Genomic DNA, 18,226 nt, shown 5'->3' with positions numbered 1-18,226 from the left:
TAACATGATTCAGACCCCAAAGTTATTTTAACTCCCAGCAGCCATGTATGCCATCAAGTACTTACTGGCTTCACCAGGAGCACTGGGCACAAAGGATTAATAGGTCCAGAAGAGGGCCAAAATGGTCATTATGTTTTCTGTCAAAATATGAACCATTTCCTCCAGGGCCAGGGGACCCTCCAAAACCTAGGGATTTCCTTGTCCAACATTAAGAAGTTTCCATGTCCCATTAGTATCCAAAATATATATCCCATTTGTAATTTCCATCTTTGGGGATCAATGAATCGGATCAAATTTCTCCAATTTTGCCCACTCATGGATACCAAAATGCAAAGATTATAATCTTGAAAGTCACAACTACCATACTTAGGAATCCTCAATGCAGTTTTTCTGAAGTCACAACTTCAGATTATTACATTACTTATTTACAACCCCAATATCTGGATTTATTTGAATTTGAAGTTCTGATTTATGGAACACCCTGGTTTACAAAACAATAAAGATGGTTTCTAACACAAATTTATGAATTGTATACTCACACCAAATATGGGGGAAATAGCCTTTTAATACAAACCTTACAACTTTTAAATTAATGTACTATTTTTCTAACAGCAAGACTATTGGATCCCCAGATTTCCAAGTGTTAATGCTAGTCAGGCCATGAAGAAATGAGGCAAGGCACTTTGCATCAGTTTTGAAAGATTTTGGACGTTTCAATGTGAACCTTTAATACCAGTTTTTAAATGACAACTAAATGGATGGACAAGAAATCCTGAATAATTTCCAGGAGAGCAGTTTAGTTTAACATATTTAACAAGGATGGATTACAGAACCATTGAACCTAGCCAAGTTTGAAAGGCCTTGATTTCTTCAGACTATAGAAGAACTAACTGCTGTTGCAAGACTTATTCTACCTTTAGGCAGTAGAAACGTGATTAGAGATACTACTGTCTGGTTGGACCTTCGGAAAACTATCAGAAGCTATTTTACAATTGTAGCAACAGTATAAACAGAGCCTTGTAAAAAGTGATTTCTAGGACACAGACCTGAAGCAGTTCAAAGACAGCTTCAATAGTCTCCCAGGTAAAGTAATTGATCTTACAAACTTGAGTTCGATGACTGGCTAAGGTTGAAAGCATCACTAGCTGTAAAGCTATGTGCCTTAAAATCAATTATTTCAGTATCAGTTAATCCATATCTTGCACAACCTAGAGAGTCAAAATAAAAAATCAGTTCTTTTACTTTACAGCTGTGAACACATCAGGCATTAACATGTTTTATGCACATAGTCAAACAAATATTTTACTTATCAGACTGACAGCACTGTAGCACAGTGGTTAACACTGCTGCCGTACAGCACCAGGGACCTGGATTCAATTCTGACATTGGGTGACTGTCCATGTGGAGAATGTACATTCTCCCCGCGTCTGCATGGGTTTCCTCCTGGAGCTCCGGTTTCCTCCCACAGTCCAAAGATGAGTAGGTTAGGTGGATCAGCCAGACTAAATTGCCCCTTAGTGTCCAAAAGGTTAGATGCGACTATGGGGATTGGATGGAGGAGTGGTCCCAGGTAGTGTACTCTTTCAGAGGGTCAGTGAGATTTGATGGGCCAAATAGTCTCCTTCTGTACTGTAGGGATTCTATGGTAAAGATTCTGTGGTTCTAAAAATTTCAAACACTTTGAATACAGTCACCAGCAGTATTATTATTTACATGAAATAATTTGGCCATTCCCTTTTCAAGTACATAGCTATATAGAATAGTAAGAAGTCTTGCAACACTAGGCTAATGTCCAACAGGTTTGTTTCAAATCACTAGCTTTCTTTCAGGGCACAGTTCCTTCCTCAGGTGAATCTTAGGGATCTGTGCTCCGAAAGCTCGTGATTCAAAACACGCCTGTTGGACTTTATTTTGGTGTTGTATGACTTCTTACTGTGCTCACCACAGTCCAACGCCGGCATCTCCACATCATAGCTATATAGAAATCAACAAAATGCTATGCTATTACAAAAGCAAAAGCAGAACAAAATCCTGCCAAAGATCAATTTGTAATTCACAGAGAATGTGAAACAAGAGATGCAAGAGGGATCGTTAAGAGTTCTGCACTAAAACAGTTTAGGACATAATCATGTATACATGTGCTTTTCAGTTTTTGAAAAAGCCTTTGATAGAATGAACTGGATCAAACTAATGGAGATATCAGCCAACATTGATGTTGGGTGGAGAGATAGATCCCTAATAAAGGCTTAGTATATCAGTCAAGTTGCAAATGTTAAGTTAGAAGATGGAAAATCAGAAGTGACTGAAAGAGTAGTGTGACGCAGATGCTGTTTATCACCCGAGTTGTTCAATTTGTGTGCTGAGAAATGTTTAATCAGAGAAAGGAGTGAAATTTGGAGGTCAGCTCGTGAAACCGGTCAGATTTTCTGATGACAAAGCCGTGCCATAAAGTATCTTTACTGAAATACAGTTGTTGGTAGATGGCCTGATTGCTGCAACAATTAATTATACGATACTACGGGCAAGACCAATATCATGAAGGTTTCTAAGAATGCATGTGAAAGAGTGAGCATTTTAATAACTGAGAAACAGTTGCATCAGAAGAGGCAATTTACATATATATGCTCAGGATGACAGATGTGGCAAGAAAATGAGAGATTTACAATAGGAAAAGTCGAAAAGAAAGACATGCATTTGTATAGTGCCTTTTATAACTTCAGGATGTCCCAAAGCGCTTTACAGCCAATGAAGTGCTTTCAAAGTAGTCATTATTGTAATGAAAGAAATTCAATAGTGAATTTGTAGACAGCAAGCTCCCATAAACAGCAATGTGATAACAGGTTGTTTTTTTTTCCTCCAGGTGATGTGGAATGAAGGGTAAATTTGAAGGAGAACACGAAAGAAGGGGAGATATCATCAAAGTAATGCCACATGACCTTTTCATCCACCCGAGAGCGCAGACAGGGTCTCATGTAACATCTTATCCAAAAGACTTCAACTCCAACATGCAACACTCCCTCAGTAACACATGGTTGTGTCAACCTAAATATTTTTGGCCTCAAGTCATTGGAGTGGGACTTGAACCCACTACCTTCTGATTCTTCGGAGATAGTGACCAACTACTTTCTGACTCTAAGGCAAGAGTGCTCCCAATTCAAATAAACTCAATATTACTGGAAGAGAAAACTGAATAAGTAATTTGCTATCTGAACAAAGGTTAGTGATGGGATTGGTATAGATATGGAAAATGTTGGCAATGTGACATGAATAATATAGTTTGGTTAGTTATGCACAATTATGGAGAAAAATACAAGGTTCTCCCTGTCTGATGTCTATTCATCAACCAACATTACCAGAAAATAAAATATCTGATTATCACATTGGTTGATGATTTTATTGTAGATAACTATTGCTATTTACTATATTACAACTGATTGATACAAAGTGATTTATTGGCTCTCAAGTATATTGGGAAGTGCAGAGGTTATAAAACTGGTTAATAAATGCAAGCCTTTCTGCTTGTATTCATTCGGAGGGGGCAGCACGGTAGCACAGTGGGTAGCAATGTTGCTTCACAGCTCCAGAATCCCAGGTTCAATTCCCGGCTTGGGTCACAGCTCCAGAATCCCAGGTTCAATTCCCGGCTTGGGTCACAGCTCCAGAATCCCAGGTTCAATTCCCGGCTTGGGTCACTGTCTATGTGGAGTCTGCACAGACACCCAGTGTCTGCGTGGGTTTCTTCCGGGTGCTCCATTTCCTCCCACAAGTCCTGAAAGACGTGCGGTTAGGTAATTTGGACATTCGGAATTTTCCCTGTGTACCTGAACAGGCGCCGGAATGTGGCGGCTAGGGGCTTTTCACAGTAACTTCATTGCAGTGTTAATGTAAGCTGACTTGCGACAACAAAGATTAAGAAAAGGGTGCATAAATGGGACAGGATTTTTTAATAAGGAATGGAATATTAAGAGATGTTAGAAAGAATTATTGGACGGAAAATAAAAACAAGAGGGAGGAAAAGAAGGAAACTTCCAGACCAGCAAAAGAATGGGAAGTCATTTGGAGAATTGATAAAACAGTGCAAGACAGTGATTTGGGAAAGGGGAAATTAAGCCACATCATCTAAATTATTCTTTTAATCTGTACAGCAAATAATAAAGGAAGTATGATATACTTGTTAAAATGCAATTCAAGAAACCTACTGTGATATCAAAGTATGTTGCTCAATACATTGTAGCAAGTGGAGGCAGAACCTGGTTTGAATCTGTGATTTATCATACAGTACTTACCAACTAAATCAAAATTCTTCAGGATAGCAATAATAATAGTAATAATGGCTTGTCACAAGTTGGCTTCAATGAAGTTACTGTGAAAAGCCTCTCGCCGCCACATTCCGACGCCTGTTCGGGGAGGCCGGTACGGGAATTGAACCTGTGCTGCTGGCCTTGTTCTGCATTGCAAGCCAGCTGTTTAGCCCACTGTGCTAAACCAGCCCCATAAGTGACTTTACACAAATGCAATCAAACAGAACTCTGAAGCAAATCAACAATGTTGCAGAATTCGCCCCAATTATCGGGGCAGCTATAGTGGAGGTTACTATTTCCTGTCCTATCTTAGTTGAGGAAGATACAAGGTCCCAAAGAAAAGAAGTTGACTGAAAAAAGGAAATGGAACAAGTGAAAAGTCTTATTTATATACTTAACCAAATTAAGAATATAATTTTTACCTTGTTGCAAACATGGCTCTCAAGGATGAGAAAGTAGCAGCATCTTCTTTTAAAGCCTTGAGCTCATTTCGCAGTTTCAATATAGTCTCAGTGACCATAGCTTTCTCGATTTCATATTTACTCTTCAAATTTGCAAGGGCAACTTCAGCAGTCTAGAGAATAAACAATTTTAAATATTTTGACCTGATTTTCATATTTTTAAACTAAAAATGAATTCCATAAATATGACTAATTATTTGAATTAAAGGCAGCATATGAAATTGAGTTGTTAACAGCAGTGGAAAAATGGTGCACATGCACATTAATCTCATTACATATAGCTTTGGAACGAAGCTACAATAATTTCATTCAAACACCCTTTCTAAATCACCCAGAGTGAGTTCTTCAACACCGAGGAAAATCTTAGCTACTGAAAGAACCATTTCACCAGTCACTCCTGACTTAAGCTAACCGAATGCAGCACCTGAAAGAAAGCACCAGTTCCTCACACTCACTGTCTTTAAATTCAATAATCCCAAACTAACTAGGAATTATATTTCTTAATCCTGGACAACCCCCAATTTTGTTATGCGACTGGAACAGACCCCAAATTTATATTTGGAAACTGGATGGGAAACCCCAACAATTGTTCAATTTGTAAACTGAGGAAAGGATACTTGACCCCCAGGAGTGATTCCACTGACAAATAGGGATTTTTTGTATTAAAACAAACTTTATTATCACAGGATTAACTCCATTAACTTCAAAGGAAGAAACAGCTTTTCAATTAACAGTTAAACAGTTCTTTATAAAAAAAAGGTCTTTGATCTTACTTTCCCATCTACTTCTAAAACTTCAATTGAGCAAAATCCACATACAGGTCAAATGCCACTAATTGATAAAGTTGACACTTAATGGCTTACAGTTTTATTCACAAGTCCTTGGAGAGAGGCTTTCAGAAGTCAGTCTGAGAAACACAACTCCTTTCTTCAGAACCCAGAGCAGAACTCTTAAAATAGAACTAAAAATGGGCACAGGGTGGAAACTAAAAACGGACCTAGCTCCTCCCATGAGTGACATCACAGCCTGTCAAGCTGTTAATCCCTTAAACACAGGTTAAGGTATCCAGATTATATGTCAGCTAAAGCCAAGTTCTTTTAATAACATTGCTGCAAGACATATAAAAAAAACTTATATATACATATTTCCTACATTCATCACAGTAGCTCATAATTTTCTAATCAATGTTTTACATTCAGTTCTAGAATGATCTCGATTCTACCTGCTTGTTCGCTTTGAGGACAGTCCTCAGTGTTGCTATTTGTTCTCTCTTGGTGCTCAACAAGGATTTCAGTTTCAAGATCTCATCCATATATATTTCTTTGTCTTTGTCTGCCAGTGGCCCAAGTTCAGGTGATGCAGCACGTTGTTTGGATAGTTCTGTTGATCTATCAACTGCTTTTTGAAGGTGCTTGATCTGGTCTCGAATGACAGCAATCAGGTTGTAAATGTTCATTGGCTCTTTGCGTGGATCACTGGAATAAGTCAATGGGGAGGGCAAAGGTGAACCAGAAGATGGTCCAGTGTCTCCATTACCATTTTCAACTCTTCCCATCTCTCCTGGAAATAGTCCCTTAGTCAGCAGAACTGGCGATCTTCTTTCTCTACCTTCTGGACTACTACGAAGATCTTTGCCTTCCTTGAAATAATCCAAAATCACCCTGTTGGGTGTTTCATTGTTGCACATACAAACATGGTTGTAGAGATTGGCTAATTCTTCACTGAAAGTGACCAGCTCATCTTGAGCGACAGTTAAGCTACCTTGGGTTCCTTCAGCAACCTCACTTACTTTCTTCAGTTCTTTTTCTAGGCAAATTACCTGGTCCCGATCTTCTTTATTAGTTTTCTCCAGTATTTCAAGTTTTTCTGTCAATACTTGGATTTCATTTTCATTCCTGGTCTTCTCTTTTTCACACTTGTTCTCATAATCAGTGTACTTGGTCTTCAGACTTTTTAGTTCTTCCTTAAGTTCATTCACATCAGCTACAGCTACCTTGTATTTGCACTCCAGAATCTCAGGTCCATTTATGTCTACTTCATAGTAATCCCCATCTTCATGACTATCTCGCTCTTTTTCATTATCAAGTGAAGTCTGTCGTTCTTTGCTAGCCTGAAGTTTTTTCATGGCACTGACATGCTCAGTGAGTCTGTTAACTTTCTCGTGCTGTTCTGACAAAGCACCTCTGGCATGTTCTAGTTGCTTTTGAGACTCTTGGAGAGTAGCAAGCAACGAGGTCTTCTCCCTTTCCACCTAAAATGCATGGTAGTAAGAAATAAAATTAATAAAGAATGAAAAAATAAACTTGCATTTATATACCTATAAAAACCCCAAATGTATTTATTCACCAACGTAATGTAAGGAAGTAGGAAGTAGCAATTCGTGGATAGCAAAGTCAGAAAAATCAATTAAATATTTCTCTCTATTTCGAGAGAAACTGGGTGTGAATAAATATTGGTCAAAGTGGATAACTTGGGTGAATTTTTTACTGCTCTCACCCACAAATGAAGCATATTGAAAGCATTATTTATAAAATTATACAGTTAAGGGGATTCATGGCAAGTGATAACAAAACCAATCTCTGGGAGGCCTGTCCAATTAAGAACGGCAAGCAGACGCCCAATTCTGGAGGGCCAATAATAGATCGGCAGTCCCATTGTCAGAGGTGGGAGCTGCTAAAGTAGGAAGGATGAAGTAAAGGTGCCTCGATTCCCCATTGCCAGCTACAGATTATCCAAGACAACTTGCAGTGTTAGGGCCCTCAGACATTAGGAGGAAAGCCCTCCATGGTGATAGGCACTGCTGCAGTTGTGGCTGATTTTTGGAGTAGTGATTGGAGCTCTTGCTCCAACCTGGCCTGCAGTTGGGTCACCTCCTGACACAAGACGCTGGATTAAATGCCCAGTTAGGGTTCGGAAAAGGCTCTCAATTAAGTCCTCAAGTGGCTTAATTAGCTACACCCCGCCCCCCAAAAAAAATATTTGGACAGGTGGCTGTTATACAGGGCCCAAAATCTCATCCAAAATCAGTGGGAGGCAGGTTGGTGTCTGAAAGTCGGCATGCCACTGAGGGACAAAATAAATGTCTGTGACTCAGGCAGCTTCAGTTCAGAGTCAATGAGCTTGAAGTCAAGCAACAAACACACTGCAATGCATCAAGGAGGGCGAAGTTACCTGCACATTTAATTCCAGAAGATAGAAACAGCCCTTAGACCAGGATCTTCGGATTTGGTCAGTGGTGAAGGAAAGTGGGGTGTTGACCGAGAGCGAGGCAGGTAAGGGATAAAGAAGGCCAAGATGGTAGAGCCTCATCCCCTACAATTCTCCAACATGTCTGAGGTTCTTTCAGTTTGAATGGATGAGAGTGGGGACTACGGAGGAGGACGAGCAAACTGACCATGGCACAGTAGCGCAGGAAGCCATTCAAGCAGGGGAAAGTTAGTGGTAGTAGGGAGCAGTATAATCAGGATGATGGATACAGTTCTTTGCAAAAGAGCAAAAGTTCAGGACACCGTGTTGCTTCTCCTGTGCCAGAGTTCTGTTTGCGGCCGGAGAGAAACTTGCGGGAGAGGGAAGGATCCAGTTGTTGTGGTCCACATAGGTGCCAATGATATAAATGGGTTGAGGAAAGAGGTTCTGCTTTGGGAGTATGAGCAGCTAGAGATGCTGAGGGGGTTTGAGCAGCTAGGGACTAAATTAAAAGCAGAACCTCAAAAAGGCAATAATCTCTGGATTATTACACGAGTCACAGGTAAATTAGTATAGGGTTAATAAGATTAGGGAACTGAAGGATTTGTGTGGGAAGAATGGGTTTCGATTCAAGGGGCACTGGTACCAATACCAGGCAAAGTGGGAAAAGTACTGTTGAGACGGTCTTCACCTGAACCATGCTGGGAGCAGTGTTCTGGCAAGTTATATAACTAGGGCAGAAGTGAGGGTTTTAAACTAAACAGTAGGGAGAGGAATCACTCGAGGAAAGATATGGTAAATTAAAGGAAGCCAATAAAGCAAAGGTTGAAAAAATATTAATGATAATCAGGACGTGACAAGAAGGTACAGAGCACACAAATTTAAGAGTGCACCAGTAGATATGGAGAGTGTGTAAAAAATAGCAAAAAGACAGAAGGAAAGGCTCTGTATCTGAATGTGTGTAGCATTTGCGACAATTTCGATGAATTGTCAGCACAAATAGAAATAAATATGCGCTCGGCTACAAAGTGACATAGGACTTCGGAGTAGGCCATTCGAGTCTGCTCCATCATTCAATACGATCATGGCCGATCTAGTATGGTCTCAGCTCCACCTTCCTGTCTGCCGCCCATAACACTGGATTCTCTTGCCCATCAAAAATATAACTCAACCTTAAATAAATTAAAAAATCCAACCTCCAATACTTTCTGGGGAAGAGAATTCCAGACTTATGACTCAAGAGCAAATAATTCTCCTCATCTCAGTCTTAAAGTAGATCACTTAATCTTAAACTATGTCCCCTAGTTTTAGTCTCCTCCACAAGAGGAAACAAGGTATCCATTCCATCAAACCCCCTCAATATATTAATTGCTTCAATTCAATCTCATTTGTCTATGCTTAATGAGTATTGGCCCAACCGTTCAACATTTCTTCATAGGATAGGCTCTTCATCCCAGGAATGAATCGACCAAGAGTGGGACCTAATATTCAAGGGTACTTAACATCTCGCAGAAGCGCGCAGTGGGGTGTGGACAGGTGTTAAGCTGGAACTTGACTTGGGGGATTGGGTTTTTAGTGTTGTTGCTGGGGTGGTGGGTGGTGGGGAGCAGCTTTGCTGACAGGGGACAAACTGTTACTAGGGGACAAATGGGAGGTCGGGAAGGGGGGGGGGGGGGGGGGTGTTTGGAAGCCCCCCCGTCCAGGCTGATCACATGGAACCTGAATGGGCAGGTCAAGAGGGCTCACGTGTTGGCGCATTTGAGGGAACTGAAGGCAGATGTGGCAATGCTACAAGAGACACACCTAAAGGTTACAGACAAGACGAGATTGAGGAAGGGGTGGGTTAGCCAAGTGTTCCACTCAGAACTGGACTCAAAGACCAGGGGGGTAGCAATCTTGGATCAGCACACGAGTGGCATTCGAGGCAGGGAGAATAGTGTCAGGCAAGGGGGGTAGGTACATAATGGTTAGTGGGAAGCTGGAGGGGGGGGGCGAGTGGTACTTGTGAACATCTGTTTAGCACAGGGCTAAATCGCTGGCTTTGAAAGCAGACCAAGGCAGGCCAGCAGCACGGTTCAATTCCCGTAACAGCCTCTCCGAACAGGCGCCAGAATGTGGCGTCTAGGGGTTTTTCACAGTAACTTCATTTGAAGCCTACTTGTGACAATAAGCGATTTTCATTTCATTTCATTTCTGTATGCTCCGAATTCGGACAACGTGGAATTTATGAGGCAGGTGTTAGGCAAGATCCCAGACTTAGGAGTCACACAAGCAGATCGTGGGAGGGGACTTCACACAGTCACTGATCCGGAATTGGACCGGTCAAAATCCAGGACAGGGCGAAGGCCGGCTGCGGCCTGAAGGGGAATTAATCTCGATACAGGCCCACAGAGAAAAGGTGGAATGGGCTGAGAGGGATAGCACCGGGTCTCGCTTTACGCAGATGACCTGCTCTTGTACATTTTAGACCCGTTGGAGGGGATGGGGGAAGTAATGAGAATCTTGGGGGAATTTGCCAATTTGCCAGGGTATAAATTGAACACGGGGAAAAGCGAGATGTTTGCGATCCAGGCAAAAGGGCAGGAGAATAGACTGGGGGAGCTGCCACTTAGAATGGTAGGGAAGAGCTTTTGATATATGGAATCCAGGTGGCCCGGAAATGGGAGGCACTGCACAAGTTAAACCTATCCCGGTTGGTAGAACAAATGGAAGGGGACTTTAAGAGATGGGACATGCTCCCACTTTCACTGTACCGGGTAGGGTACAGACCGTGAAAATGACAGTCCTCCCCAGATTTCTGTTTGTTTTTCAGTGCCTCCCCATCTTCATCCCCAAAGCCTTTTTCAAGCGGGTGAATAAGATTATTTTGGGCTTTGTGTGGGCGAGTAAAACCCAGTGAGTGAAGAAAGTGTTGCTGGAGCGCAGTCGGGGGGAGGGTGGGTTGGCGCTGCCGAACTTCTACAATTACTACTGGGCGGCTAATATAGCCATGATCAGGAAGTGGGTAGTGGGGGAGGGGACGGCATAGGAGCAGATGGAGGCGGTGTCATGTAAAGACACCAGTCTGGGAGCATTGCTAACGACACCTCTGCCATTCTCACCGGCCCGATACTCCACAAGTCCGGTGGCAGTGGCGACTTGGAGGATCTGGGGGCAGTGGAGGAGATACAAGACAGTGGAGGGAGCATCGATTTGAACCCCGATTTATAACAACCACGGGTTTGTACCGGGTAGGCTAGATGGCGGGTTCCGGAGTTGGCAGAGGGCAGGAATTAGAAAGATGGGGGATCTATTTATAGATGAGAGCTTTCCCAGCTTGAAAGCTTTGGAGGATAAATTTAAATTGCCAGCAGGAATGGTTTTAGGTATTTGCAGGTGTGCGACTTCCTGAGAAAACAGGTGCCGGCCTTTTCGCTGTTGCCGCAATGGGGGATATAGTATAGAGTAGTTTCCAGTACCTGGGTGGGAGAGGGGAAGGCGTCGGATATTTACCAGGAGCTTTCGGAGGTGGAGGAAACCCTGGTGGAGGAGCTTAAGGGCAAGTGGGAGGACAAGCTAGGAGGAGAGATAGAGGCGGGTCTATGGGCAGATGCCCTAAGCAGGGTTAATACCTCCTCATCGTGCACTAGGCTTAGCCTGATACAATTTAAGGTAGTCCACCGGGCACACATGACAGTGGCTAGGATGAGCAAGTTTTTCGGGGTAGAGGATAGGTGTGCGAGGTGCGCGGGATGCCCAGCAAATCATGTCCACATGTTTTGGGCATGCCCGTAGCTTAGTGGGTTTTGGCAGGGTTTTGCTGAGGCAACGTCCACGGGCTAAAACACGGGTGTGCCGAGTCGGGAGGTAGCGATCTTTGGAATGTCGGAAGATCCGGGAGTTTAGGGGGCGAAAGAGGCAGACATCCTGGTCTTTGCCTCCCTGGTAGCCCGGAGACGGATCTTATTAATGTGGAGGGATTCAAAGCCCCCGAGTGTAGAGACCTGGGTTAGTGACATGGCTGGGTTTCTCAGTCTGGAGAAAATAAAGTTTGCCTTAAGAGGGTCAATGTTAGGGTTCTCCCGGAGGTGGCAGCCGTTCGTCGACTTTCTCGGGGAAAATTAAAAATATCAGCAGGTGCAGTAATCCGGGGGGGGGGGGGGGGGGGGGGGGGGTGTTTATTTTATCATGTTGATGTCATTGTTTTTGTTACTGTTATAAAAATTCAAATACCTGAATTAAATATTATTTAAAAAAACATCTCGCAGAAGCGAAGAAAAGGTCGTTGGGTAGCTCTGTTAATTTCGGATGACATCAGTACAGTAGTGAGAGATCAAGGTATCAAATCAGAGATGAGAAATAGCAAAGATTAAAAGCCACTTCTGGGAGTAGCTATCAGTAATTACACTGTAGAACAAGGATTATAGGGAGAAATAATGGAAATTTGGAAGAAAGATAGAGCAATAATCATGTGTTTTTAATCTACATGTAGATTGGACAAATCAGATTGATAAAGGTAGCCTGAAAAATGAGTTTATTTTTGAGACAGTTTCCTCGAGTAGGTAGACTCTTAAGATGCACCATCCATGGCTCACCAAGTTAAGGATAGTATAAAATAGAAAGTAAAAGTGTACAATTCTGCAACAATTAGTGGTAGGACAGAAGGTTTGACAATTTAAAAACCAAAGAATGACTAAAAACAATAGAGAAATTAGAGTATGAGTGAAAGCTAGCTAGAAATATAAAAGCGGACAGCTTTTCTACAAGTATTTAAGAAGGAAAAGTTTTAACTAAAGGAAGTGTCGGTCCCTAGCGTGTGAGTCTGGCGAACTAATGATAGGAAATAAGGAAATGGCGAAAGCGTTAAACAGATATTTCTTGTCTGCTTTCACTGTAGAAAGCACAAATAGCATCCCAAAAATACCTGTAATTCAAGAGGTGAAAGAGAGGGAAAATAGGGAAGTTTTGCTACAGTTGTGCAGAGAATTGGAGAGACAACATCTAGGCTATGGTGCACAGTTTTGATCTCCTTTTTTAAGAAAGAATATAGTTGTATTAGAAGCAGCACAGGGACGGTTCATTCGACTGAGTCGTGGGATGAAGGAGGAATCTTATGAGGAAAGGTTGGGAGTAGTTAAAATAATAAGATTTATTAAATAAATAATTGTAGTTGATCTAAATATTGTATCACTTTCTAGAAGTTAAAGACCACTGTTTCAGGCAACACATCCAAGTGTAATTAAATCTAGTTGTGAACCACGTGATGTCGAAGTGGCAAGTTTGCAATCACAGTTATGCCATTATACGTTTGCATTGACTAACCAATTCCACAAAAAGAATGGAAGAATATTAGTGGGGAAGCATTCAGGCCAGTCATTCTTATTATCGAACCACTGGATCAAGAACAAAATGAGCAAACACTTAGTTTCATGTGCTGTACTCTCAAGTGAAAGTCTGCAAATGAAAAATAATGTAGGAATGGGAGAAAAATTAAAGTTGCTAAACCTGTAACTTGGTGAAATTTCTATTAGCTGTTTTTTTTTTTAAATGAAAAAATATGAACAATACTTTGTGCAGCAAATATTCCTGCTTGAGTTTTAGAAATGTTATTTAACAATCAGCTTGTTTTGGGGCGGCATGGTGGAGCAGTGGTTAGCACTGCTGCTGATGGTGCTGAGGACGCTGGTTCGATCCCGTCCCTGGGTCACTGTCTGTGTGGAGTTTGCACATTCTCCCAGTGTCTGCGTGGGTTTCACTCCCACAACACAAAGATGTGCAGGTTAGATCGATTGGCCACAGTAAATTGCCCCTTAAGTGGAAAAAAATAATTGGGTCTCCAAATTTTTTTTAAAAAACTTGTTTTAAGCAAAATAGCACAAATTATCTCGAAAATATAATTTGCTAAATTTCAACGGTAGGCATTTCATGAATGTTCTTTCTCCAATTGAGGAGGCTACTTTTCACTAATAAGCTTTGATTGAGGAAAAGACAACATTAAACAAATACCACCATATAGATATGGAGGAATTTCACATAAATATATTTAATAGGAAAAATAAATGAAAACCTGTTCACTTACAGGCCTCCTCTGTACACACTTCAACTTCAAATAAGCCAAGTTATCATTTAGAATATATAAGAAAAAAATGTACTTTGCCAATTGTTCAAAAATATTACATAATTATAGATAATTATAAAAAAGCAGGAAGTTACAATGCTACTAAACTTGATTAAATGGTCATAAATTTATAGCTAAAAAATACCTAACAATTGCATGTCACTATAACTATTGAAAAACACATACCTGCATAAGCTGCTGTTTCAGCTTTTGAATTTCAGAAATATTCAGTTCACTTAGCAAATCGGACACCAAACTTGGTGCTGGCTTAAAGATATCATTTTTCTTGGGAGTGGACAGCTTATTGTCACCATTCATTTTGCTGAGGCTGTTGTTTTCGTAACCATTAATCATCTCATCATTGTTTGGTTCATTGCCATCATCACTAAACTTCAATCCATCCAGAGATATATTCAATTGGCTAGTGTACATTGAATCATTGATAGTCATGTAGTGGGATAATTCCTTTCGCATATTGTTCTTCTGCTCACGCTCATTCTTCAACGTCTCCAAGGATTCTTCAAGTTGGCGTTCTGCTATTTCTTTCAGTCTGATGGCATCTTCCAATTGACTGTTGAGGAATTCGGTGTCTTCTTCAAGTCTTTTAATTTCATGTTTAAGACCTTCAAATTCAACCTGCATTATGATCAAATCATTAATTACATTTATGAGCAATATTACATTTTATGTTCACTCATATCCAGATTTGTGGTTGAAACGAGCACTCAAACTAGAGCGATAATCATAAGTATTTATATATGCATAATGGGGTAAAGGAACACCCAAACGCAAATAAAAATATTTCATTATTTTGTATAACTGGCAGTTTTGATAAAAACTAATAATGAATTATTGATACAAGGAAAAATACACCAAGAAACTTGTAAGAGTGGTCATGGATCTGCCGAGTAACAGCAGTAAAACAAATTTAAAAAGGAATGATAGGATGTGAGGTAGAAATCTGTCTAGCGACAGCCGTACCCAGCATTCGAAAAGCATGATGAGATGCGACTTTCCAAGTAATGAGATTAACCAGTATCTAGATAGAATCAGGTATAAATCGCCCATTAGTGGAAACAGTTTACCTAGGTGACTCAGGTATAAATCACCCTGTTAGTAGAAACAGTTTACCTAGATGACTGAGAAATTAGTGGAGACATAGATATGCTAATTTCTAGAGTTCCAGAAGTTGAGAGGCGCAACCAGCCAATTACAGAATCAAAGGGGGGGGGGGTGGTGGTGGTGATGAATGGTATAATTGCCAGTATCCTCAGAAGCAGACAGGCCAGTTCCACATCTAACAGCATGAGGTGCCGGTTTACTTCTAACATCCGGAGGGGCAAATCCACAATTCATAGCCAGGAGGTGGGTTTTACATCAAAGTCTTGGATTTCTGCACAGCCTTGTCTCTTTGTAAAGGTAGCTGAAATGGCTTCACTGGACCAGAAAAAAGGTGTTTCCCAGTCTTGATTTTTCAGCCCTGTATTGTGTGGTAACTGCAAGGCAGATTTGACTTTTAGATTGATTTAATTTGGATGTTGCTTGTGGAAAGGTTGAGGTCTTAACGTGATCAGAGACCTTAGATATATTCTGGAACAAGGCGTACATTCTACATAAACTGTGTATGTGCTTAGTGATTCATATACTTACTGCCCTAGAATATTGTAGTCCTGTTCATGTGTAGGTGTCTTTTCTTTAATTTATTAAATAGTCTTTAATAATTGTTACATGACGACTGGGCTGGTTATTCTGTGGGGTGTCCTGTGACTCCTCACCCTATTCTAAAAGCAAAACTATACATCCCCACGAACCGATGTTTCAAGTTGGGATACCCTCGCAGATACCAACAGCGTAGTTCATGACAGAGTAAGAACATTTGGAAGAAATATCTTCTCAAGATATAGTTTTAATATCGTTCCAATATTTTTAGATCACAAATCATAAAAAATGCACTTGCTAACATTATGGTCAGGATTTGTGCAAGTCATGTCTTAGTGTGAGGCGATAAATTCTCACTTCATAACTTGTTCATAAGAAGCAATATCATGGAGCATTAATACTGGACAAAGATTGACTTTCTTGTTCTAGCACAAGAATAATCTCTACTTTTCGTAAGTCAATCATTTAAGGGCTCGACTGAATGTAGTTATAGTTAGAGTTAATGTCCTTGCAATGAAAACAGTATCATTTTAGCTTTCAATCCCTCTGGAACTTTTACTTTTGTGTCAGTACATATCAAGGCAACTAGAGAAAGGTTGGGCAACCTCTTTCCTTAAACTCAAGCATGAGTGTTGCAAGCATGAGTGCTGCAACAATTTTTCCTATCTTCCTGGTCAACAAGAGATTTGATGTTGCCAACACTGTCCTTTTGGCTCATTCCAAATCCTCCAGATTTGGTTTCCCCACCTATCCTATCAAAATCTTCCATTATTTAAAAAACTCTTTATGAAATCACCACTCAACCTTCAGTTTTTTGTTCAATCTTATGTGATAGAAAGTTCTGATAAAATCCTGTACATTATTTTTTGCAACTTTTCCAATGTAAAATTCAAAATGCACACAAAGCAGTTTTTATTACTCACCTGGTTTTGTTTAAGGACAGAGACTTGTTTCTGAAGAGAGATGTTTTCATCTTCAAGCTCAGAATAATCTTGCAAAAGCCTTGCTTCACGGAATTTATATTCTTTAATATCATCACGCAGGCGATTTCTCTGCAGCTCGACAACCTGATTGCTCTAGGAGGACACAAAGTACAAACTTTATCCAGTCTAAAAACCCATTCAATCTGCTGCAAACCTTGGAAAAAGTAACAGTAAAGTCATGGTACTATTTTAATAAATTAAAAGCAGTACTCATTGGTCGCAACACAACACTACCAAATAAATTTGTCAATACAAAACTAAATCAAAGTTGAATTGACTGAAAGTGCTAAATCACAACCTCATCTACTAGAAGTAAATTTGGAGGTAGATGTTTATTGTTCATAAAATACCAATGAAAATTACCATGATTTGTACAGTATCATTCTTTCTTATTCCATTGCAACAAAGTTTAATTTTAGCAAATATTGTATACTTCAAAATGGCACATTAAAGTTTATTTCAGATGCATGATTCATTTCTTGTAGCATTACTCAAAAAGCTACTAACTATATACTACATAATTTCCAAATTTAGTAAACAGATATATGAACACTTTAAAAACATATAGAAATACATAGACTTAGATTATGGCTAGCTGAATTCCAGCGGTGTTGCTGCAGAGCTGGTGTTAGAAATTGTAGTGTTGGGTGTTCTGATGTACAGATGAACCAACACGGTTGTATTTGGTACAACGCTGTTTTATTTCAACTTGTTATTTACAGTTCTATCTTGATACTCTGCACGTGACTCCCTGTGTGTGATGTTAATCAGGTCCTGTCCTTGTCTCCAGATCTACTGGCCACCAGGTGTCGTGTTTCTTTTCTTATACTGTCTCTGTCCTTGTCTATGATTGGTTGTCGTGTTGTGTGTGCTGATTTGTCTGTTGGTGTGTCTATCATGATGTGTGTGTTTGAATATCATGACAGAAATGAGATGGTGTGCAGTAGGAAGAAATCAAAGAGAAAATTACTCTCTCGTAATAACCATGCAACCAATTATGCATTAAAAAAAGTCCCATGGTAAGCAGACAGGAGATGCCAAAAAGCATACACATCAATGGGCAGATCATTTATTTTAAGGTATATACTCTGAATACATTTGCTAGTGTCTGAACATCCAGCTAGTCCATACAAAAATATCAAAGCTTAAACTGGTCAAAAATCTCAAATATTTCACAGAAGGCACTAGAATCCTGACATGAAGAATGCAAAGATAATATCTGTTTCCAATCTAATTTCTTTTATGATTCAGTCGGTTCAGTCTAATTACAGGCTTAATTACTAGTGATGAGCAACTTTGTAACATGGCTGCTTTCATCTTCCTATGGATTAGGCATTAGAGAGTAGAAACTAATCGCAGTGGTGTTAAATTTTATCGATTTTAATTGAGAAAACTGGAGAGGGAAGTTGTTTAAATGCTTTGGGACAGATTAGGCTTTATATGTTATGGAAAATGAAGCCAGAAGGACACACAATGCTCGACTGATTATCTTAAACTGATTGTTAGTGCAGCCATTGGCACACTAAAGAATGTTCAGGC

At 40.3% G+C, this 18,226-nt stretch overlaps 1 protein-coding gene across 3 annotated transcripts in view; it reads right to left on the bottom strand.

The window, feature by feature from the left end:
* The window catches only part of LOC140388397 (protein bicaudal D homolog 2), a 111,125-nt gene that overhangs the window by 25,499 nt on the left and 67,400 nt on the right, over positions 1-18,226 (bottom strand). For all 3 annotated transcript variants that reach the window (XM_072472501.1, XM_072472502.1, XM_072472503.1), the window contains exons 3-6: positions 16,628-16,780; positions 14,232-14,681; positions 5,985-7,013; positions 4,724-4,875 (exon numbers count right to left, since the gene is read on the bottom strand). In XM_072472501.1, coding sequence (XP_072328602.1) covers positions 4,724-4,875; positions 5,985-7,013; positions 14,232-14,681; positions 16,628-16,780 — 1,784 coding nt within the window. The remainder of the gene's footprint in view (positions 1-4,723; positions 4,876-5,984; positions 7,014-14,231; positions 14,682-16,627; positions 16,781-18,226) is intronic.

The sequence above is a fragment of the Scyliorhinus torazame genome, chromosome 13 (assembly GCF_047496885.1).
Source record: "Scyliorhinus torazame isolate Kashiwa2021f chromosome 13, sScyTor2.1, whole genome shotgun sequence".
NCBI lineage: Eukaryota > Metazoa > Chordata > Chondrichthyes > Carcharhiniformes > Scyliorhinidae > Scyliorhinus > Scyliorhinus torazame.
Note: the sequence above shows the minus strand (reverse complement) of the source record. Positions and strands in the feature narration are given on the sequence as shown.